At 37.8% G+C, this 24,681-nt stretch overlaps 1 protein-coding gene and 1 long non-coding RNA gene across 3 annotated transcripts in view; one reads left to right on the top strand and one right to left on the bottom strand.

Moving 5' to 3' along the window:
- The window catches only part of dacha (dachshund a), a 355,808-nt gene that overhangs the window by 21,411 nt on the left and 309,716 nt on the right, over window positions 1–24,681 (bottom strand). For both annotated transcript variants that reach the window (XM_048605493.1, XM_048605494.1), the window contains exons 7-10: window positions 22,840–22,985; window positions 18,215–18,362; window positions 10,327–10,470; window positions 8,702–8,770 (exon numbers count right to left, since the gene is read on the bottom strand). In XM_048605493.1, the coding sequence (XP_048461450.1) occupies window positions 8,702–8,770; window positions 10,327–10,470; window positions 18,215–18,362; window positions 22,840–22,985 (507 nt within the window). The remainder of the gene's footprint in view (window positions 1–8,701; window positions 8,771–10,326; window positions 10,471–18,214; window positions 18,363–22,839; window positions 22,986–24,681) is intronic.
- LOC125484901 overlaps window positions 1–24,681 on the top strand; it is a 78,244-nt gene that overhangs the window by 24,205 nt on the left and 29,358 nt on the right. The gene's annotated exons all lie outside the window — the stretch shown is intronic.

The raw sequence follows: 24,681 nt of genomic DNA, 5'->3' as shown, positions 1-24,681 counted from the left end.
ACGTAAAGTAAACCAGCAAATAAATAGTAACGGACAATTTAGTTTGCAAGCATTACTTAAAATACTTTCCCAAAAAAAACTGAATAACAAAAGTATTATAATTCTTGCATAGTCGTCTACAACGTTCTGTTTCATCACTACTGTATAGCTAGAAATGGAACTGAAAAATGTGAACCAAGATATGCCAAAAGCTGAAATAAAGGCAATATACAGCAGATGTTGGAAATGAGAATTTGTAAAGTGATGGAGAAAATCAGTGGTCTGGCACCTATGGTGGAGAGAGAAAAACAGAAACAGCCAACATCCAGTCCAGTTTAAATCTTCTTCAGGATGAAATGGACTCCCCACATTAATGATCTCTCCACAGATGCTGCCAGATTTGCTGACTTTCTGCTGCTTTTTCTGTTTTTATGCCAAAAGCTGATTGCATTTATTCCTGGCTAAGAGCTCGAATCACAACTGTCAATCAACCAGATTAAATGGACTAAAGAGAATACTATGGTCCATGACCATAAGCACTGGCCTCTACATGTTACCCATATTTTTTTTTAATGAGCCCATCTGCTTCCTCACTTGAGCCAATAGGGGAAAATGTTCTCAGAACATGGGTGATTTAATGGTAGTTACGAATAGGTGCAAATTGCCAGGGGTGATTTAGTGGTGGAAGAAGTCATTTGGTTGTGCGTGACTGCATATCTGGATATAGAAAAATACATTTCCAGAAATTTTGATCCACTGTTGTAACCCTGATTGTAACCAAACGATAATGGCACCAATCTTCTACCAAGTTCCAGTAGGCAAGTGGATGAGCCCCCATGGAATTTCTACCCCAGCATCAGTTATCTGAATTTCTATATTAATAGAAACTGTTTATGGGAAAGCATATCCAATCTAACTCAAATTTGTTGTTTCTTTTTTAACAAAGACTTCACCTTTCATAAGTAAAATCACATAGTAAAGGCCATTTAATATAGGAACTAGTTTTTTTTCCCTGGTCTCCTTATTGAGTTTCACGAATTTGTCTTGTTGCAATGAGTACAAAGTACCTGTTACTACTATTTTGGTCAGCGAAATAAATGCCTCTGCATCAGCGATGATCATGGGCTTTCTTTCCTTCCTTCGTTTCTTATAAAGCACTACTGTGAATATGCAAACTGAGTAAAATAAATCCATTTCCCACTCAAACATATTCAACAACTCTGCTGTTCCAATTCATTGTAGCTCAGTAAGAATTAGTACCTTATGGTGCATAGTCAATATCTCTTCAGTATTGTTCCAATCTGTCTGTACCATGTATGAATTACTTAAAATGGGGGGAGGAGGGGTAAATGATCATATCGCTCACCTTGGCATTGAGTTTTGAGGCAGAGGGACATTTCATCCACTAGGAGAGTATGGGAGTGGATTCTACTGCATTTCCACCTCTACCTGGAGGCTAATTCAGGTCTTTAAGTGGTCAGTTAAAGCCATTTAACCAGCTGTGTGCAGAGTCCTATAGAGTAGGACCTGCTGGATTCGTTTGTGGTTGGTACACACGAATAAGAAAAGTTTAGAGGGATGTGGGCCCAACACAGGCAAGTGAGACAAGTTCAGTTTAGAAAACCTGGTCAGCATGGACGAGTTGGACTAAAAGGTCTGTTTCCATGCTGAATGACTCTGACCCTGAGTGTCCATCCCTTGTTAAAAGAAACTCAGTTGTCCGATTGAGGCACCTTTTGTCTCAAAGCACAAGCCTGCTGGGGTATCCCTGCTCCCTGTTTTGAGTCCCCAGGCAAAGTCTTCTTTCTTGCAACTCCTATCCTGCCCTTGTTCAACTGTGGGTTGCATCCCTTGTTATCGATTCTAGGCCTTTGGTATCAATCACAGTTCCTGCTGAAGTCGGGCAGGGAGAGCTGCCAGTGGGTGTCTTATAGCCTTTCAGGCAGCACCATTTCAACTCCTCTTAGCCAATTGAGGGGTCCCTGACAAATGTGATTTCGGGCACCAGCCAGTTTACTAGCAAGACGGTGCGATCCCCATTAAATTACACTCGGTATGTCCTGCTTATTGGTTTTCAAACTCATTAAAGTCCGGCCCCCGATTACCCAGGGTGCTTTGTGATGTTCAGGGGGGCTGCAGGTTTGAAGTGGTCTCCAGGATTGAGGCCCAGACTGGCAAATACACTTGCAGTCTTGGACTGAGGCCAAAAATCACTTGCTCCAATAATGGCTGCTTTTATTCTGAGGGTAGGGAAGGAGAGAATTACAGGTTCAGGTACATAATTCTTTGAAGTTTGCATCACAGGCAGACAGGGTGGTTAAGAAGGCGCTCGAGTATAGGAGTTGGGATATCATGTTGAGGTTGTACAGGACATTGTTGAGGCCTTTTCTGGAGTACAGCTCTGGTCATCCTGCTATAGGAAGGATATTATTAAGCTGGAGAGGGCTCAGAAAAGATTTACCAAAATGTTGTCAGGAATGGAGGAATTGAGTTATAAGGGGAGGCCGCACAGGCTGGAACTTCTCTCATTAGAACGAAGGAGTTGATGAATCCCCTTGGTAGAGGTTTATATCACCGTGAGGGCTTTGGATAAGGTGAATGGCAGTGCTTTTTCCCTAGGATGGGGAATTTCAGGACTAAGGGGTTTATTTTTTAGGTGAGAGGAGAAATTTTTAAAAAAAAAAAAAAAAAAAGACACCAGGGGCGACTTCTTTTCACACGATGGTTCATGTGTAATGAACTTTCAGAGAAAGTGGTGGATGGGGGTACGGTTAATAAAAAGTTTGGATAAGTACATGAATAAGAAACGTTTGGAGAGATATGGGCCAAGTGCAGGCAGGTAGGACTATTTTCATTTGGGATTGTGGTCGGCATGGACAGATTGGACTGAATGGTCTGTTTCAGTGCAGGATGACTCTATGAGCGAGCTGTAGAGCAAAATGTACCCATTTACCAAATCTAGTGAGCATTGTTAGTTAGTATTTTGTGAGGAGGAGGGATGAATCTTTGTTCTTTGACCCCAGGATAAGGTCAGTAGATACAGAAATGACTCTGACACAATCACAAGGACAACCACAGCCTCTTGTAACCTCCTCTTATCCAGCATAATTCAATGTGGACTTGTAGATCTCTGGTCACAGACTCTTCAGTTCTTCATTATTAATGGGGAAATGTGTAGAGAGATGTTGTGCGTAAGTAAGTTTTCAGTTTGCTGATATGCTTATGGTGCTTTGTCCCTAAACCACATTCCATCCATCTACAAGCTTGTCTGGATCTTGCTCCCAGGCCTGTCATCATCCACCAAATGCAGAGAAAATCCGAACTGTGTTTGTGGGTGCAGAAATGCAAATTTTTTCTAATGAGGTGGTTCCAAAAGTAATATAACTTTGCAAAACTCTATCTTCTTTCACTCAAATACCACATGCCCTCCATGAAATTAGTCCTGCGCAAGTTTTCAGAATTCTCTTCATTATTTGCATCAGCGCTCACCAATTTGCTGATCTCCATCTCGGAAGGTGCATGAACATTATTAACAGGGTAGGTCACATTGCAGTGTGTTCAGTCAAGATCAAGGGCATTCTGGAGGTACCTGGGAAGATGTATATTGTACACAGCCTGCACCACGTCTAACCTGAAATTGTAAATCTTGGACCAGGGAACATTGTGTGCTATGAACTTTAAACATCAAGAAGCACTGATTTAAAAAGACAAGTTTTGGATTTTAAAAAAAGACCTGATTAGTTTGTTTAATATTTTCTGAAGTCCCTTGAATACAACAGTGCCTGAGGTTGCTTTGTGCTGAATTGTGATTTCAGATATCTTGATACAAATGAACATGCAATTAATGTCCCACATTTTTTTTCTGCCTTTTAATCTATTAAAAAATCATTCCAACAGGGTAAAAACCCACATGTCAGCTAGTGTTAAATACTGTCATCTCAATAATTTTTTAAAAGCTTTGGTTGGCATTCCTATAAATTGGATATACTGACACCTAATCCAAACTCTTTCAGCCTTAATTTAGTATATAATAGCAAGATTTGCCCATGTTATTCAATCTTTCATTTAGCATTCAGACAACTGGGCTGAATTTGAAATGGAACTTGAAATGCAGGCTAACTGCTGAGAACCTTGCTGCTCATGAGTGACAAAAGGGCATTTCACGCTCATGAAAGAGCCCCTGTATGTAATTCATCTCTGCTAATGTTATGCCCTCTATATCCCACTACAGTCACTAACTATGTTGCTATGGTGATGCCAAAGGAACAGTTTGAATGTGCGAATGTTTTATTGCAGTTCAGGGAATTTGGTGTCCAGAGTAGAACTTGCTCAAAATGCCTACTTTTTCATTAATGTTTAACATATTGTAAATGCCTCTGTACTGTACAATTACTCATTCAACTAAATCCATAGTAATACTGCTTCTGATCCTATTTATGTGAAGTTGAAGTAAAGATTTAATCCCACTGAAAACCTTCCCACTTTGGAACAGTGAATGTTCTGCTGAAGGAGTTGAGAAGTGTGTAGAAAACAAAATGAGACAAGTCTTTTTTTAACGATGTGAAACACTAAAAATTGACTTGCAACCAATCTCTACAATATTCTAAACTGGCTATGTGGATTCCACTGCAAGGGTCTACAAAAACGTTCTGTCGAGCTCTGCTTGAGTGATCAAATCTTCTTCACTTTTACTGAGTTGTTCATCTTTCCTTCATAATGATTACGAATGTTAATCAGCTCATATCACCACATTCTGCTTCTGATTAACTGTTACATTCTGCTCCCACTGACAAGCCCTGTGATCTTGTAGGTTTCTCTGATATATTGTTTAAATTGTAAAAATACTGTGTATTTATCAGAAATACAGCAGTGAGGAGAGGTATAAATACTGAAACAGGCACTTGCATTTTCATGGTCAATTGCTGAGATTGCTACTTGGTGATTATCACTATGGTTTCCTGCATCTTACCTATGATATGTTACTTTAAGTAAACTCCAAGAAAACTATATAGAAATTGCAATGTCTCTCTAAATCTAATAGTGTTTCCCGTACGCTTTTGTTTTTCTGAGCACTGAGTATGAAGGCTGACTGTTGGAGGGAATTGAGTCCAAACTGTACAGGACTAAATTGCGACTTGAGATGTTGTTTTCCTAGCAGAATTTTAAAGACTTTTAACTTTAATATCAAGTGAAACAGCAACCATGAACTTATTTTTCCATTTAGCGAGGAATTTATTCAATCTCAATGACAGGCTGTTTGCACATGCTAGTTAGGGAATGTCAGAAGAAGAGAAAAGAGAAAAAGAAATTGATTTCGGTTTCTCATACTTTTTTTAAAATAATATGTTCATGGAACTCATCAGGTTTCCTCTTCATCTTCAAGAGAACAAAAGTATCCCATGAAAAGCTGTATATACTATATACCTTCCTTCTCCTCCCTGCCCCACCCCCACCTCCTACATACTAAAGAAATTCCTACTTGCCACTTTCTTATTCTCTCTCACCCTCACCTAGGGAGATAATCATCAAATAATTGGCCAGTGCAGGTTTGAACTTTTTCTTGGTCAGCTATGGGGTACCACGAGCTCCAGTGGACAGCGCACTTCACTGTAAATCTGTGCACACGTCGGTATTTTGATCATATGCGACATCATGCTAAAACACTAAAAATCATATCATATCACCTAACCCCATGAGACGTTTACACCTTACATGATTGCAAGCTTTCATACTGGTCCCCATGTATTGTTCCTGCAATAGTAATTTTGAGATTGAGTTTCATCAGCTACTGGATCGCTATCTGTTCCAAATATTGGAAGGAATGCACTTGAGTAGGTTGCATCAGCCGTCTTTTGTTTTGGACATTTTTACTATTGCATACCAAAGCTTAGTCAAACTACTTAATCCTTCATATGAAGTTTTGCGCTGTGTCAAAGAAGTGGAACAAAAACAGAAAATGCTAGACAAACGGTCAGTTTTGATGAAGGGTCATTGGACCTGAAAAGTTAACTCTGTCTTTCCCTTCAGACGCTGCCAGACTTGCTGTGTTTCTCCAACTCTTTGTTTTGCTTCAGATTTCCAGCATCTGCAGTTCTTATTGTGCCAAAGATGTGGACCCAATTTAAGAATAAAATTAAGAAAACTCCTTCATAACTTCATCCTAGATTGTTCTAGTGGGCTGCAAGATGCCTTTCCCGTTATTGTATATCCAGGAAAATAATTTTATATGCAAGTCCTATGTAAAGGGCTTAACCAGAGGTGGAATGTTGCTGTTATTGAAGAAAGACCAAAGTGTCCATCTCTGACAATCTGAAGTGCTGTGGTCAGACTGAAGTTGCCATCTTCAGGATATCTGGGTACTAAATCAAACCAATAGTTGTAGAAGATGCCCCATTTATCTTGCCATTCTCACCTTCAAAATTTATTTTGGATATGCAAAGACAACGCTACTGCATTTTAAAGTGTCCAACTATGTTCCACTAGTTAGTCAAATAGTCAAAATGGTTGGCTGAACCAGAGTTAACTGATGAGGTACACAACAATCTTGAATGTAAAAGAAGGCCTTCAAACCTTTCAGAAATCCTTGGAACAGACACATTTAAATCCGTCCTTTACAAAGGTGACCATCATTTCAATTAATGACTATGTTGAATACGGTCTGCGCTTCATTTCCTTTTGAGAGAGGTATTTAGTTCAATTTCTTTTACATGTGTGGTATTTTATGCATGGAATCTTTTATAAATCAGTTGCAGTTCAACAAATATTATCACAGAATGAAAAATAAACAAAAGTAAAAATTCAAACACAACTTCTCAATAGGCCAGCCCTGCTGGTATAGTGAGAGCCTTTAGATAAACACAATGGGTCAGTGAAGGGGTTAGTCAAGATTTCCATTATTGCGTCATTTCAAGTAGTTTGTTAGCTTTGTCACTTAAATATTTAATTTTGAGATTTGTTAAAGGAGAACTCTTGAAATTCTTCATATGATCATGTACCGCTCCCAAACAATTACAATTTAGAGAGGTCCTTCTCAAATGATTTAGAGTGAACAACACTAGTAGGACAAACATATTAAATGTCTCCAATATTCCAATTTTGACAATCGAGTTAGTAATCAACAGTTTTCCTTTTTGTTTGGGGTAGTAGATGACTGAGAAATTAATGTATAGTTAGTTCCTTCTGAAATTTCCCTTTAATTTTTAATGAGCAAGTTTATGGATGGAGAAGTTACCAAGAATAAAAGAAACCAAACAAACAAACAAAGGAAGTCTAGGAAAGGAAGAAGCAGTCTGCAATTAAAACTCATGTTTATAGCATATCATTTGTAATGAGAAACAAATCTGGGTTCAACATGGGTACATAGACTTTTCCTGTGGGAAAATACAAACAAGCAAACATAAAAATCCCTCAATCGATATTTTTGCTCTGTGAATGTTGGTTTTAAACACTAAAATCCAAAAAGGAATCATGAGAATTGACAGTGAAATGCTGCAACATGTCACCTGGTTTACTGGGTTTTAAGTTCATCTGGTCTGGATCTTTAAGTCAGCATCACATACTGACTGCGAATTAATATACTCACTTACCACTTTACATTGGAGCCATTACGTCGAGCATAATTCCAGCGCGGTTGAGTTCCTTTGCTTATCATGAACTGAAGACACACAGCTTAAGATCTGCCTGCAATTCACTGACTTTGTGTTGAATGGGGTCGTAAACCTCAAATTGCATAGCTTTCCCTCACTGACTGTGCTAACACTCCCTCAATTGCTGACTGTGTTTCCCACCGTCTTTTGCATTATTGAAAGTCTCAACACCTTCCTTATCTCCTCTGTCGCCTGCGCTCCCTGACAATGCTGACTCTTCTGACATCAGCTGGAGAGGAGCCAGGAATTCTGGAAGGTGAATCAGGGGAAGAGAGATTGCAGGAGTAGGTGAATGCTATCCATGCAGGAACTTGGGCAAGGTAAAACTGGAAATCAGAAGCTTCAATTTCTGCTTTAAGTACAACAAATGTGTGTTGTATCTTCTACAGTGTCCTAATATACATTGTAACATGAGTTCAGTCGAAAAACTCCCCATATCAGAAGATTTGGGATTGTGTTATCTTTAGTTAGCACAACTATGTTAACTTCCTTTTCTCTAATATTTTAAATTAACTAGTAACTAATAGTTTGACCATTTGAAATGGAAAAGAGAATGTATACTCCCTTCCATAAAAGTCGAAGGTGTTGGCTCAGTAGTGTCAACAATACAGTATTTGTTTCTAATTCTTGTACTGAGCCTGTCTGGTTACACAAGTAAATTTCTGTAGATTTTTGCTTTGCTGTTGCTGATTACTTGAAGGTAAACTGTGGTATTAAGGATGAAAATTAAACTGGACAATTCTCGTAGCTTTTGAATTGAATGCTCTTAATTTATGATCAATCAGCATAGCTTGCTGCTATGGGTGAAATTGGTGCCCCAAAATTGCACTAATTTTTAAATGGAACAGAACACGTGAACAGGAAGACAGGACAGAGAGAGGAAAACCTAAAAACATTCTATTTTCAATTTGCTTCACTGCTTCAAATCCTTCAACATAGCAGAATGGAGCTATCTTTTCCAATACATAACAAATGCTAAACTGACCTAATCCTCTTTGTTATTACATCATGCTCCTTCCGCATCCCTAACACTCTCTAATTTCAGTACTTTAGTATGGGATACAACTTAGACCCACCTTGTACTGTAGCTGTTGTATCAAGTTGAGTCCCACAGTGTTCAGCTTCCATCTCGGGAATTACTGCGTCTAAAAACAGAAATATCAAATCAGTTGATGTACATTTTCAACCAGCCACCTTTTCTCATTTACATTTCTATCTTTTTCAGGTGCTACAAATACTTTTTGTGTATGTAATATCCTAAGTTGAAGAACAATGCGTTCTGGGTTGCATGAGCTTATCAGGTGATCACTAACGAGCAAAAGGGTTTAGTTCCAACAGTTCAGTAACTCTATTAACCTCTGATCCCATCAAATCCATAACGTGCATAATGTTCCGAGGGTAATTTTTACACACATCAGAATGTGTGACTATAATTAAAATGTGTTCATCATGCATAATGAAAAGCTATAACACAATTTGGAAATGAGTCCAAGTCATGTGCAAAAAGCATTTAATTCATTTGTTATTATCCTCACACTGATTTTCAGTGTGGCATTCTTGGATATTGGGGACCTGAACTCTGCATTATTAGGATTTCTCTTTGAAACAGGATTGAGTCACAAAGCAGACTAACTCCACTGAAATGACTGTTTGGCCTTTAGAAATGAGTTAAATTTGGAAACTATATTGAATTTCCATCTTTTTATAATCTTGTGCAACAATTTAAATCAGTATGTTATAACATTTATTTTGCTAAAGGAATACATTCCCTTGAAGCCTATTAATAGCTCTGCATGGAGATAACTCTTCGATGTTTACCAATCTTCCTTTGCACATCTTGCAGTTACTGGCATTTTACAGAGTAACATATAATTAAAAGAAAATTTCATGTTTATTTGCACCTGACAAAATAATCAGGGAATAAATCAGCACATTATACTCCCTCATGTCTGCTGTTTGTACAAGTCCTCCATCCATAACTGGGTAATCAATCATGATACAAGCCCCCCCTGTAAGACTATGCAAAAAATGTTCCCCATTTCCCCATAGCAACAGAAAATCAATGAGTTTAAATTTATATTCAATAATGATGTTTGAAAAGCTCAACATCCTGGTTCAGTTAATATTTAAACCTAATTTGCCAAATAAACAACTCCAAATGGCTAGCATGTTAATGGTTAAAATTGTGTCTGAGGTCCTACAGTGTGGAAAAAAGAGGAACCTTAATTCAGTGTTCAAAGAAAACTAGGCTCTCATTTGTGGTACACACCCATGTGTGGAATGATGGTGATAGCAAGCAAAGTGTTCATTTTATTTTCTAGTAGCTGTCCTGTCAACTCAAAGCTCCTAATCAAGATTGTGTAGGGAAAATTGAAAAAGAAAACCATGTTGGAAATGACCAAGTATTTTCAGTAAAGATTTTTTCACTCACATCTGTTATCAGATTTTATGCCAGTACGTTTTTTTTGTTTTGAGGTCCGTAAGTAAGTTTACTCACATTCACTGTTCTTACTTCCCACAATAATAAAGACAAATTTACTGCTGACCCTTCATCAGTTCTGATGGGGTGTCTACCACCAGAACTTTTGATCAACATTTTCAGTTCTTTGGTGCAAGTTTTAACAAGCCCTGATGGGCACTTGCACCTGTTTAATTTTCAATCACAAGACTCACATTACATAAGAAGTGATGAGAGCCGTACCATTGAGCACCCTGAGACTTTCTGTGGATGTAGCCTGTTGTAAAGCTTGTTCCACTTGCTCTCGTCGTTTTGACTCAAATTCAAGTGCTTCTTGTAATTTCCTCTTTGCCTTTTTCTCTTTCTTCAGTCGTTTTTGAATTGTTGCTGCATTTATAAAATACAAATTTAGAACAACGTACATTTTTAAAATTCAGAAGACTTAAAGTATAATATAGCCAAGATCATTTTCATGTTTTTTTTATTCTGCACACTTGGAAAAAATCATGAATCTCACATAAAAAGTTTTGAATTTTAAGCGAGCACTACCTATTGCATTTCATTTGGACACAGCCCAACATTCTGTGTTAAAGAGACGTAATTTCAGTGCAGACTTTTATTGCTGGTTTGTTTCTCCTCATTCCAGGTTTCCCATGCTTTCCGCTTCAATGTATGGTTTCCTCCAATATAATTATTTATACAATAACATTTTATCACTCTTTTCTGGAAGTAAAACTGTAAAGAATGTTATGTTCACATTGTAATTGTATATTGATTACGTTGCATGTTGGCCAGTTTAACGACATGAACTATTTTTTCCCTCCATCTTCAATATTAACATTCCTATATGAATGACTGAACGTTTTATAAAGAAAACAATTGCTGGAACATACATGGACAGGTACTCCACGCTTGTGCACTGTCTCCCTACTGCAAAAACTGGAAAATATGGCTGTCATGAGAAAGTTGAAGGCTACCAGAACTAATTTTTTGAAGAAGTCTAATTGCAATCGTTCAAACATTGCAATAAAAAAAGGTGAAAATGGAATCAGAATGACTAAACAAATGAAAAGAACATTGAAAGATGCCGGTTGAGAATTTAGGTCTGCTTGATTTAGCTCCTTGGGTTCAATGGTATAATTCACTCTTGTTAGCAAACTGCCTGCTTTTCTTAAATCCCTCCTTATCTACAAGCACGATAGTGGGATCTAGGAGTGTAATGGTGAAATTCCCTTGTGGCTTGGTGTGAATTTCTGTGCCTCAAGCACATGCAATCTTCCAATCGTTCTGAAAAAAATCACGTTAACCACTTTAGGGAATCTCAACATGAAAGTAAATATTAACTTTAGGAGAAATATGATGTAAGAGCTCAACAACCCAGGACAGGGCTTTCTCTAACTGCCGAGTTATTGTTGCCTTCTGTTGATTTCTGCAGCTTCAATTCAAACAATGTGCTAATATCAAGGTAGTTTGATGGTGTTAGTCTGATCATAACACTCCTTCGCTTGCAAATTCTTCAAAATGACACATTTTGAATTTCAAACACCTTCTTACTATCTACTGGATTGTCAAGTCAGTGTGGGATGATTTGGAGCACTTTAATTTCTTCTCTATGCATTTGAACACTGTTTTGTATGGCCCCCCAGTTTGTCAAAACAGGTTTGTGCTGGCCAAAGCATAGGTTACACCTCTTAAGGTTTTGTGTGGAAATGAAAGTACAGTCTAGCTACAACAATGAAAGAAGAAAAGTTTGATGAAAGAAATAAATGGACTGCAGTATATGAGAGTATGGTCTGTGCCTTTGACATAGCAAGATAATAGGATGAAAAACCAACACAGGTACATGCAATAAAATAATCCTTTAATTTCAGTTAATCTCATTAATGTGTATGATTATGATCAATTGGTTTTTTTCAATTAAGTCATGAAAGTTCAACAAGTGTCACTTATATTGACAATAAAATGGTAAAATCATGGTTCAATATGGAGGGAGCTGTAATTATCTACTTTGTGAAATGAACAGCAAGAAATCGATCACATTTTAAAAGTGTAACTAATTTCTAATTAGCTATCCTAGTATTTGGGGAATTGCAGAGTTTTTTTGAAAAGTATCTCCTCTAATACAAGAACAAAATCGCTTGATTAAAACATTACTATTCAATAAATGAAACATTATTTCTGCATGAAAGCTTTCAGAGGAGTAACCCAAGCTTTAGCCAGCATAAAGCTGTTTTGACAAATTAGGAACCATACAATGTCTTCAAATGCATTGAAAACAAATAGTGACTTCCTCCTCCAAATCATTCCACACTTGAGTTGATAAGCCAGTGACAGAAGGTGTTTGAAATTCAAAGTGTGCCATTTTGAAGACTTCATAAATGAAGGAGTGTTTGATCATCCGAACACCATCAAACCACCTTGATATTGGCACATTATTTGAATAGAAGTTTTTCAAAATTCAGCATATAATTACTTTGCCTGTGGAATGACCAATAGGCTGCACTTAGGGGTGAGATCGTGATTTTGACCAGGTATCCTTGACCAGGGTTTATCTAAACTTCTAAAATGTATTACCAAACCATTAGCACAGAAGTCGCTAGAAAAATAAAATGATGGCCGCAATGTGATCAAATCAAAACGGTTTTCAAAATACATTTTAATTGCTGAAATAACTTAAAAATTGTCTTGTTAGAAGTTTCCCTGAATCATTGTCCAGCTTCTATCTCCTCATTCAATCAGCAGTGAGAACAAATGATATCCTCTCTCCCTGCAAAATTACAGAAAGGCAAGTAATTCCTCAATAGTATGTGAAAGTGATCACAAAACAGAATCATCATTTAGAAACACTGACTCTTAATCCTAACAGCTTTTAAATATTGGGATCGCTGAAACCATTTTAGTGTTGGCTCCAAACTTTGTTCTCAGCTATTCACGTCTTGCCTCTCCTTAGCAACAATCTGAAAATAAAACCTTCTGCTTGCAATATCTGTTAGGTTTGACCCTACGATGACACCATGAAGACTGCCTACTTTCATCTTTGTAACATATCCCAACTTCAGGTCATCTGCTCAAACTCTCATTTATGTCTTTGGAATAGTCGGGTTTAAGAGATAACAATGCATTCCTGGCTGGTCTTCCTCAATAAATTTGAAGACATCTAAAACTCTACCCAAATATTACCCCTCAGTCCTGTCCATCTATTGCCCTCTTGGTCTCTGACATTATTGGATCCCAGTCAAGAAACAACTTGATTTTTGAGATGCCCATCATTACTTTTATTTTCCTTCAGTGGGCACAGCCCTTCTGATCTCTAATTTCCACCAACTCTCTAAATCTCACCACTTCTTCACCACCAACTTTAACTGCCACCACTAGTGACTGCACTTTCAATTACCCATGTCCAAAATCCTTGAAATTCCTTTGTACTCCTCTCCACTTCTCATCCTTGCTATCTATTAAGACCTCTTTTAAGACATTCCTTAAAATCTCCATCTATGACCTAGTTTTTGATCATTTGACCCATTATTTCCTTTTTTTATGGCTCAGCGTCACATTTGTTTATACTGCTTCTATGAAGCACCTTGGGTGCACTTTATTTATAGGCATGACATAAAATAAGTGACTATGAAATGCACCTGCATTGTCTCCTCCAAAGCTATGCAATCGCTACAATCTAGTGATCAAAAGGGTCCAGATTTTATTGTATTCATTTCGTTAGAAGTAGTAAATCTCATAACTGGTTATATGAAGCTATTAAAAATAGTTATTGTTGATTAAGGAACACAGATGTACAAAATATGGCAGACCAAAGAAGTCTACCTCTTATTACTTGAGTTTTGCATGGTTGGACTTAATGCATCTCCCACCCAAAATGGATCAATATTGTTAACAAATACATTGATCCCATAACGTATAAAGTATCTTTGAATTAGGTGACAGTAGCTGTGAATTGCAGGTGGGAGGTAGATGCTGACAAATGCTTAGTGATTGTACAGATCCAATTCTTTCTTTCTTTTTAAAAAAAAAAATTACATTTGCTGAAACCAGAAGCTGGCAACTGATAGAAACCACAGCTGTCAACACTGTAACCGCAAGTTGAGGGTACTCCAACAGTTTAAATACCAGTCAGCAATGTCAATAACTGAGAGAAGCCACCGGTGCTTAAATTGTAAGTTAATTTTTTTGCCCATAAACAGCACCCAGAAGGTGACAACATTCCTCATTGGTACAGTTAGACTTCCCTTCGCCTCTATACATGTAACAATAAATGCAGGATTCTTTTGATGTTGAACAGTAGCACAAGTTTAAACAGCTGTTTGGCAAACTGTCAAAACCACATTTGCTTCTTTCCTCCTCCTACAGTGTACCTGTAGTATTTCAGACTGTGAGCATTCTTCTCTCCACAAAGTGAGAGAGCCATGTCACAACTGGAAGACTTTTGACTTGACTTCACACCTCATCAAATATATTTGTACAAATACTATTTCTTCACTTTTTGGCTGATAATGAATGATGTAGAGCAGACCAAGACTCGTGTAGAGAATAAACATCAAGACTGGTTGAGCCAAATTTGCCTATTTCAATGCTGCAAATTTTGTCACAAAGTGGTCAACCCACTTTTAAAAATTAGATACACAAACTTCAGTCATGTAAAAGTGCAAAAGGACTTTTACTTTGATTAATGTAATTTGAATCTACATAGATAATTTACATTTGGGTACCAAATGTAGTGTGTCAAAGTTTGCAGATGACACGAAAATGAGTAGTAGAGCAAAGTGTGCAGAGGATACTGAAAGTCTGCAGAGGGATATAGATAGGTTAAGTGAGTGGGCAAGGGTCTAGCAAATGGAGTACAATGTTGGTAAATGTTAGGTCATCCATTTTGGAAGGAATAACAGCAAACTGGATTATTATTTAAAGGTTAAAAAATTGTAGCATGCTGCTGTGCAGAGGGACCTGGGTGTCCTTGTGCATGAATCACAAAAAGTCAATTTGCAGGTGCAGCAAATAATTAAGAAGGAAAATGGAATTTTGTCCTTCATTGCTAGAGGGATGGAGTTCAAAAGTAGGGAGGTTATGTTGCAGCTGTATAGCGTGCTGGCAAGGCCACACCTGGAGTACTGCGTGCAGTTTTGGTCTCCTTACTTGAGAAAGGATGTACTGGCAGTGCAGAGGAGATTTACTAGGTTGATTCTGGAGTTGAGAGGGTTGGCTTATGAGGAGAGATTGAGTAGACTGGGACTATACTCATTGGAATTTATAAAAATGAGGGGTGATCCTTTTAGAAACATATAAATTTATGAAGGGAATAGATAAGATAGAAGCAGGGAATTTGTTTCCACTGGCCGGTGAAACTAGAACTAGGAGCCATAGCCTTATTATAAAGGGGAGCAGATTTATGACTGAATTAAGGAGGAACTTCTCCACACAAAGGGTTGTCAATCTGTGGAATTCCCTACCCAGTGAAGCAGTTGAGGCTACCTTGTTGAATGTTTTTAAGGCAAAGGTAGATTTTTGAACACTAATTATGGGTTATGGTGAGCAGGCAGGTAAGTGGAGCTGAGTCCATGAAAAGATCAGCCATCATCTTCTTGTATGGTGGGCCAGACTCAGGGAGCCAGATGGCCGACTCCTGCTCCTATTTCTTATGTTCTTATGGATCATGTTTCTTAGATCTCCAATGATAGGAACATCAATATTATGAAATGTAACAGCTGGAGTGTTATTTGTCGGTTGTAAACTATTGTTTTTCAAGATGTTGTGCTGGAGGATATACCATTGCTAAAACATATAAATAAAAACTTCTTTGACATGTTTATTTGGATGCAAATTTGTATGAACAACAGACAATATACCACAGTTTGCTTGCAAATAATTAAATCAAAACAAAAACTTAAATTTCATAAAGAAAAGTTATGCATGAGTATCCAGACAAAATTGGCAGTGGGCTGATTTTCATTTTGGTGTTCTCAACGCCAGAATGGAATTGACATTTGGTGGCAGAGAGTTGGTGAATCAATGCAGGATATAACAAAGGAGGACTTGCAACCAAGATTTACAACCTATTGGGTTTACAGTATCAGCACAAGGTTTAAGGATGGGCCAATTTGAAGGAGCAAAGACAGACAGTGAGTTTTAACACTTCCCACATTGTAACAGTTCACCCAACAGTAATTAAGACTTGTAGGTAATAAGTAGGTTGATTACACACCATAGCTAAATTCAAGAAGGTAAGTAATGTGAGGGGATTTTAAGGGGGAAAAACACTTTTTTTTCTCTTCAAACAGTTATTCACTGGACAATGTCATGAATGTAGCAAGGTTTTGGAGAAGAAATTGGATAATCCCTGGAAACAGCTGCAGGGTATAAAGTGGTACCTAATCATCGTCATGGGTACCTAAATGAACAGGTAAGCAGTCACTGACATTTTCCTCACCTTGATGGGGCTGATGTTGACCGTAATTGGAGTGGCCAAAATAGTTGCTGTTGCCAGGAGTGGAATTGAAACCACTGAAGCTAACTGTAACAACAAATCCATGTTTTCACATCCCCACTCATCCTTCACTCATCTGATTCACAAGCTGCATCCCAACAAACCCACCCACCACATTCCTATCCCTTTGTTCTTTCCTGGAACAGCAACATGGCCATAAGGAATACAAGAGGATGATCATCATGAAGCATCATCATTTGATCTCAGGCTCTCGGCCGCCAGCTTAGATGCTGACATTACTTTCAAGGGTAGAGCTAAGGCAGGTTTTACATGCACTCAGTCACTATATATGAGCAGGCAACAGCCACAACAGGGAGAAAAGGATTCTGTAGATCCAGCTCACCTAGAGTACACTGCTGATCAATTATAGAGAGACAAAAATAAAGATTTACATTAATAGTGCCTTTTGTGATCATAACATTAAACAGTAGTTTACATCCATTTAAGTACATTTTGCAGCATAGCCCCTACTATCATAATGTAGGAAGCACTGTGGCAAAATAATTTCCATAAAGGAAGTATCACATTACTGTTGTGGGAAATGATCAGAATTTTTTTTATGTTGACTGGAGTATAAATATTGACCACAACTGTAGCTAAATTGTACTGTGCCTACGTCCATGCTCTTCAAAATCACATTTTGGGATTTTCTTGCATCCAGCAGAGAGCATGGGTGAGGCCTTGATTAAATGCCTCATGCATCAGTACTGCTGGAGGTAACAATTTCTGATTTTTGTGTTCCACGCCCAAGCCATTTTAAAGGGACAGGGCTACTAACTGAGCAATTTCGGGGTAGGGAAAGGCTGTTATAAATTGGAGAATTAAGGCTGCGTTGACTCTTTGCATGAACCAATCTTGGATTACGTGTTAGAAGGCTGCTGAGTTGGTTGAATCCTCTTGTTCCTCCTCGGCTTCTTGTTCTGGATACATGGAGAAAGGGAGGTGCAGTGGCCTACTGAGGGAAAGGGTTGTGTAGGATATAGAAGATCTTGGCCAGATATGATGACATGTCTCTGCCAACTATTTCAAGTCTTCTCCATATTGAGTAACCAATGGAAGTGTTGTGGGACCATTCTAACGGTTTGATAATATTGCATATGGCAGCACAGCTCTCATTGCATAACATCCAAGTGTGATTGGATTGCAAGTATGAGCCAGGGTGAGTGGACAGTTCCTATTATCCAGGATTGAGGTCACTGAAATATTGGTGGCACAGTGGGCCGATACAGAATAAAGGTATCGTGGCTGCTGCTAGGATGACAAATATTAACCCAAGACCAAAACCTGCTGCAGTAACAAAGTCTTCTTATTTATTCCAAGGATTCTTCCTTGTCCCACAACTTCTGAGGTTTGGCACCTCCTTTTGATTACTTTTGCAACTGAACTTGTAGTTTGGTGATGTTGAAGGAAAATGTGGCAATGTCACTCTCTGGAATTCATTGTCGGGACCTTGGTGCTGTGATAATTTGTCCAGAAGGGCTTTATCCCCTATTGAGCTGGTAGCCTTTTCCATCTTATGCACTCATTGTTATCTTTGTATACGAACAGTCCTCAAGCCAAGTCTAACTCCAGCAGAGCGTGAGGACTGTTTGATTGTTATCAATTTTTTTCACCTGCTTGATTTTTAATGACACCTACCTCTATTGTGCTGTTCTGCTGTGAGTTGCCGCTCTAAGGTTTCTCTCATTTCTCTCTCCCTGAACAGCTCCAGTTTGAGTTCTTTCTTCTCCTGTTGTATCTGCTTTTCCTGCACACGTGCATTGTCGACAGCCACCTTCAGCAGGCCCTAAACAATCACAAAATAGTGCTGAAGTGTGAGCATCTATACCTCAGTAACACAATTCAGATCCTTAATACAAGTCTGGAAACAGGAGCATGTTTTTGCATATTTTCGTAATCTTCACCTTCTACCTATCACTCTGATTTATGAATGGTCCCATTGAAAGTACAGCACTGTGCATTATTCAAATTGAAACAGCCAAAATTTTTGAAATCCCACCTTTTTGAGAGAGGAAATAAAACTACCATCGACGTTCACCTCTGATCAGATCTACTGGTCTAAATAGATGTGATCCATTTTCATTCTGAACATATGCAAAACAATAAATGCTTTAGATCTCTGGCCTTCTGAGAGAATTTGACAGTTTTCAAAGGTTCTGTATCTTGAAGGTTGTAGCTGTCTGTCTGGCCAAGCACAGATCACCATAATTATAGGAAATGCAAACTATGGGTTTGCAAAGTGCTGGGTAACTTTATTAGGTGAAAATAACAAATATGCATAGGCACAGGACACTTTCCCAAAGTGGGAAAAGGAAGTTTGTTTGGTCCAGAACCAATGTAAAGTTACAACTGAGTTAAGCAAGTGTCTTGTGACAGCCAAGTTTTCTTTTACTGGATAATAGTTTAGTTATTTGTCAAAGATCCTACCATTACGGAATGACTAATATCTGAATACAGGTTGGCCACATATGACTTCCCCACTACTTCACACAACCTGAAATACTTACAAAAATACTAAAATGCCTGTGCATCCTCATTGTAATCATCCATACTTAAATTGAATAATTTTGCAATAATTTTAAAGCACTTTTTTTTTCTTTAAACATTCAGAGCTAAACTCTTGAGAGCTTATGCAGTGCACACTCGTTTTCTGTACTGCAGTTGCTGCATAAAATATTAATACCTTTTCAGTTTTAGGCATTTTACAAATAATATGTAAAAATCAACAGCTTGGTGATCTCTGTGCAAAGCAGAATTCTTTTTTTGCATTTATGCAAGAAATGCTGAACTAAATACAGGATAACGGGTGGAAGATGTTTGAACAGTAGTTCTTAGATAATTGAAAGCAAGAAGAGAAATGGCAAACAAATATTTCAATGAGTTAACACTTACTGTCACTGTTTATGGAAGAAGCAGAGCAGGTAGAATAAATTCGCATTAATGTATCTAAGGGAATGTAAAGTGATATGCAGCTGGTGGTGATAGCTGAAAGAGTAACGTGACCAAATGTCATTTGAAACAAAGTTGAAGATTCAATTTTTAAGAAGTAGGGATTTTTTTTTTAAGAAACTGTGCTGTTAGTATAGGAAGGAATATAGGTGCAGAGGTTCAGAGAACTTTGTGGGAAAGCTGATGATGCCGCATTGGAGAAATTGAACATTGAGCTGTTGGGATTAAGACCTACTGAAATTTTGCAAAATAAGTTTCGAAAGAGAAAGCTGTCTACAAACTATTAATCAAGGAAACAACCTATTGAACATGCCAACCTTGGAAACAGACCTTTTTTAATACCATATTTAAATTGGATTCGCCACCAAAAACTAGGCTGGGGATTGTACATATTATCCAAATGTATTTTTTAATTTAAAATCAACGTGTTTAATTAGACTGAGCCCATGTCGATGTTATTTATTATGCAACACATAAGATGTTGAATGGCTAATGATATAATTAATCATTGTTAACTACAATTTTCCATATTTGTTGCATCACTGCTTCCTGTGATTAGGTCTGCATTTTTTTGATGGGAGGAAGGGATTATATTCAAGCCTATTCCATAACTAAAGCAAGATCCCAGCGGATTGCTCAATCAGTATTGCAATGTGGAAAGTTGTTGGAAATCTGTTAAGCTAAATACAATCTCTAAAGGACTGTGATTTGTGATCATTTGGGACATGATTATGGGCCAGTCTGATTAAGTGACTTTCTTTCAGCCAGGACAATTTGATGTCCTTAAATCTTATTAAGTAAAACTGTCAGTTGTTTTCTTTTACTAGAAATTAGTCTATCAGTCATCTTTAGTTATGCAAAAACATTGGATCACATCTATCTTTTTATTGAGAACTTGTTAAGCCTGGTTACACTTGGATAGCTTCACTGATGCACTAGAGTTATGGAAAATAGCACTTCATCCGTTTTTAAGATTGCCTTAACCAGACTTCCACAGTAATTCTATTCTATTTTGCAAAATATTTCCCCGACTTCAGTAACTACAAGTGAATTAACTGGTTGTCAAAACTCCTCAGAGCAATGCAAATTTAAATTCAGGGCACAAAGTCAGCAGTAACATATCCTAACTGATAATCATTGCGCCATTCTGTCTCTACTAAAGTTAAAATTCATTCCCAAGCATGGGTCTGAACAATTTGCCAGGGATCATCTGTTTAGAATGCATATGTTGCTCATGATATATCAAGAATCAAATTCAGAATGAAAGTTAGGGAATTAATCAACATATACGATGGATAAATGACAGAAACCGGACACCTCTTAAGCAGGAGGAAGAACAAGGATGTTGGGCAAACAAAAGCATTGAGAAGAGGGAAAACATGGAAAAAATAGGATGAAAAAGCCAAAACCAATTAATTAAAATAAACTGGGAAATTTAACAGAAATGTGAAAATGCTACAGCATCTAAAGTGGTTCCTGGACGCAATCACCAAGGTGTATGTGTAAGAGAATGATGTACGAATACAAGTTCATTCCTTATCTAAAAGATAGTGGATGCCCAATAAACTTTTAAATGTATCTCACTTCAGTGTTTACTGCAGGATGAAGACACAATCGATATGCACACTCTTCTTTTAGACTTATAAAGAGAAATAAAGAAGCAAATAGAATTCACATCAATTTACAGGTTGATCATGTGTTATCAAAGACTAATATTGCTGCACTGTAACTAGGAATATAATGGAGCAGATTACAATGAAGCTAACCAGGGTACAGCAAGATTTCCTTAAAAAAAATCAACTTCATTTTGTTTTGGAGGTCAGTTAATTGAAGACATTGCTTTATTTTGCATTACTTTCTGGATTTTTGAAATAGATAACAGCTATGTTTATAGACTAATTCACATAAATGTTGCAACAATCAACTTCACTGTAAAATTACTACATTTTTATTCTCGTGAGCTTTGTTTTGGACAGCAACGGTATACTTCTGGATTGCATTCTGCAACTTTAACCAACCCCATTGATTTAATTTGTGTTGTCAGCTAAAATATGACACTGCATATTGTTTCAAGATAATCAATCGTTTAAAGTGCACTTTGAAATATTTAGATAATAGCATCAATAATTTGTTATACATGTTAATTCTATCTTCACCTTTTCCTCTGTAGATGAATTTGTTTCTTCGGTACGACTTGCTGCCAATTAATTGCTGGCTGAAATGCTAAAGCTGGTTATCATTCCCTCCACCCAAGGGGAGAGAAGTTTCTTTTTAGTCTACCCTCTTTATGCCCCTCATAATTTTATACATCTCAATCATGTTCCCACCGCTCCCCCACCAAATCAGTCTCCTCTGATCTAATGAAAACAACCCCAGTCTATCCAAGCTTTGGATTCCAGAGCTGTAGATAATAGCAATGGCCTAATCAACATTTTATATAGCTCCAGCATAACCTCCCTGTTTTTAATCTCTACGGTCCTCCATGCTTCCAAGTTCAAAGGCACTTGGTATCCGCTCGAGGGATCCCCACGTGAGGAGGGGGGAGGGTGGAAGGGGCTCCTGAGAACCACCTCCATGCCTTTGTAATGGACCCTGTGTGAACTCCACTCCTCCCTGCTTCCCACTTTCACTCGGCTGGGCCATCAACGATCCCGGGTCTTTGGTTGGTGTTGTACTGACAACAGACACCCTGCACCAGCCTCCCACCAATGGCTATACTCAGCGATGAAGAACGGCCAATCTCTGACCAACAGCTCTTGTTAGCTGGGCCCTAGGTGTCCTTGATCACTGGGACATGCAATCACTTTGCTAAGTGCCCGAATAGTACTTAGTTCAGTGGTCTTCCCCAAAGACCAGGGGCCTCAGTCACCTCCATTGTGCAATATCTCTCTCTTCCGCCCCTTTTGATTAAGCATAAGTTATCCCCTCAGCTCAGTGTTCATTTTGTTTACACCTACCGTGAAGCACAATGGCTTAATTTTTCCACATTAAAGTGACTATATAAATGCAGGTTATTACTACTGTTTGTTTCTTGTATTTGCTGTTTGTAGCTAGATAATTATTACATTTTTGCAACAAATACAATAAATGTTTCATCTTATTTTAACATGAGGCAGTTTAAATTCACATTTATGGATGTCCTTACCTTCAGCTGCCACCGCATCTGCCCAGCTGGGTTTTCCTCCCATAATTTGAAAGCAATGGGATTGATGGGCACTTCATGGGTTGCTTAGCAAACCATTAGCTCACAATAAACACACAGTAATGTCCATTGTCTTTCCCATCCATAGCTTTTTGATGCTATTTTAGTTTACCTGTATATTGGTTAGAAGTGTTTCTATTGAGGATAGTCCATCAGCAAATAAAAATGGAGCAGGAAACCCAGGCGGCAAGGCTTGCCCAGCCATGTGAAACTTCTCGATGCTGGTTCTAATGGCAGGCATCATGAGCTGAGTCTCATCTACATAGCACAGAAATTGAATCATTAAGTGATGAAAGTATGGAATATTCACAATAGATAACAGTACAATTCTAGTGCATGAAATCCATGTTAAGCAGCATGCTTTCCTAACTGGAATGATCAAGCTAACAAATAGTTCACTTACACAGAAGAGATCAAAAAGTTGAAATCAGCCTTTGCATCCTGTTAGCCTTTCAGTTATTTGATTATGTATGAACTTATAAATGGTGTTTCGAAGTTGACGTGTTGACTGCATGGGTAAAGAAATTATTGAGAAAGAACACTAGTCTGTGATATTAAAGTGCAATAAATAAATGTCATCAGAACTCTGTCGACCAGTTCTCCTTTCAGAATTTGTAAGTGAATTTATATTCCTGTTATGTGGGATATATGTATCCTGCCAAATATAAAAACAGCATTGTGCAAACATTTAAACAAATCAAATCACCAGTTTAGCCAACATGCTTTAGAAAATACATCACCTCTCATTGGAAAATGCCTGAATAGTCTTGGACAGAAGTTATAGCTCCTGCTGCATGAGCTCCCAACTAATTAGCATGGTACATTTTTTTTAAAAGCACAAGTTGATACGGATATTGTCTAAATTTTAATTTCTCAAAACCTCTTGATGATCCAATGTTTAGCAATAACACATTATTTCCCATCGTTACTCCATAACTAAACATTTGATTCCTAATTGCATGTCGAAAAGCACCCCTTGATCTGTAAAAATGAATCTTCAAACATTTTATTCATAGCATTATGTTTGATTCACAGATCAAATTTAAGAAAACATAGTTTATGTAATCTTGCCATTCACTTCTCTTCGCCTGTGTTCACTGAAGAAAAACCTGAGGTCACACCTGGCCTCAGAAATACCATTCTAGTGATTGACTAATTCAGCTGTGACTAACATATATAATGCCTGTTTCAGGGCACTGCAGTACTAAGTAATATCTTAGCTGTAAATTATGTCTACTTCTATGTTTGTTACAAGATATCTTTCCACATCCCATTAGCTCAATAATTGACCATTTGTCTCTAGAGCAGCAGACTAGTTGCTTGAATCTCTTGACATTGTCCAAACTTTTTGTCCTGACTGAAGAGTTCCACCATCACGGCAAGTTAAATCACTCCTACTGGCAGTTAACTATTAACAATGCTCCTCGTAATGTCCAAGGCCTAACCTGTCTTGTTGTACTAACTCAAAGCACGATATATGGTCAGAAGTTCTGAAAAATGACTTCAAGAAACCAAAATAAAATGCATATCCAACTCTAAATAGACAATTTCCCAGTTTTCTGATTGCAACACTGAATTGAGTGCTCTTCTATACTAACCACAGTTAATGGTTCGTAATGTTTTTGCAATGCTTCAAATTCAATGATCAATATAGTTTGAGCTGTATCTATTTCAATACTTCTTTCCCATAAGCAAACAGCTTTGATTTATCCATCTCCAATCCAATAATTCAGTGAGATAAAGTCATCCATGTTTCGGCTGGTATCTACTTGATTGCTTGTCATCCTTTTATTAAATGCCTTCCTGTTGTTTAAAAATTCATTTTTTATGTTTTGTTTCAGTCATTGAAAATATCTGCAAAGTTGCCAGGAATTCTGTCTCCGCAGTGCAAGCTGTGCTGGGGACCTGGACTAGTGTAGTTGCTCTTCAATCTACAGTTGTCACTGCTGAAATA

This window comes from Rhincodon typus, chromosome 14 (assembly GCF_021869965.1).
Source record: "Rhincodon typus isolate 14 chromosome 14, sRhiTyp1.1, whole genome shotgun sequence".
Classification (NCBI taxonomy): Eukaryota; Metazoa; Chordata; class Chondrichthyes; order Orectolobiformes; family Rhincodontidae; genus Rhincodon; species Rhincodon typus.
Note: the sequence above shows the minus strand (reverse complement) of the source record. Positions and strands in the feature narration are given on the sequence as shown.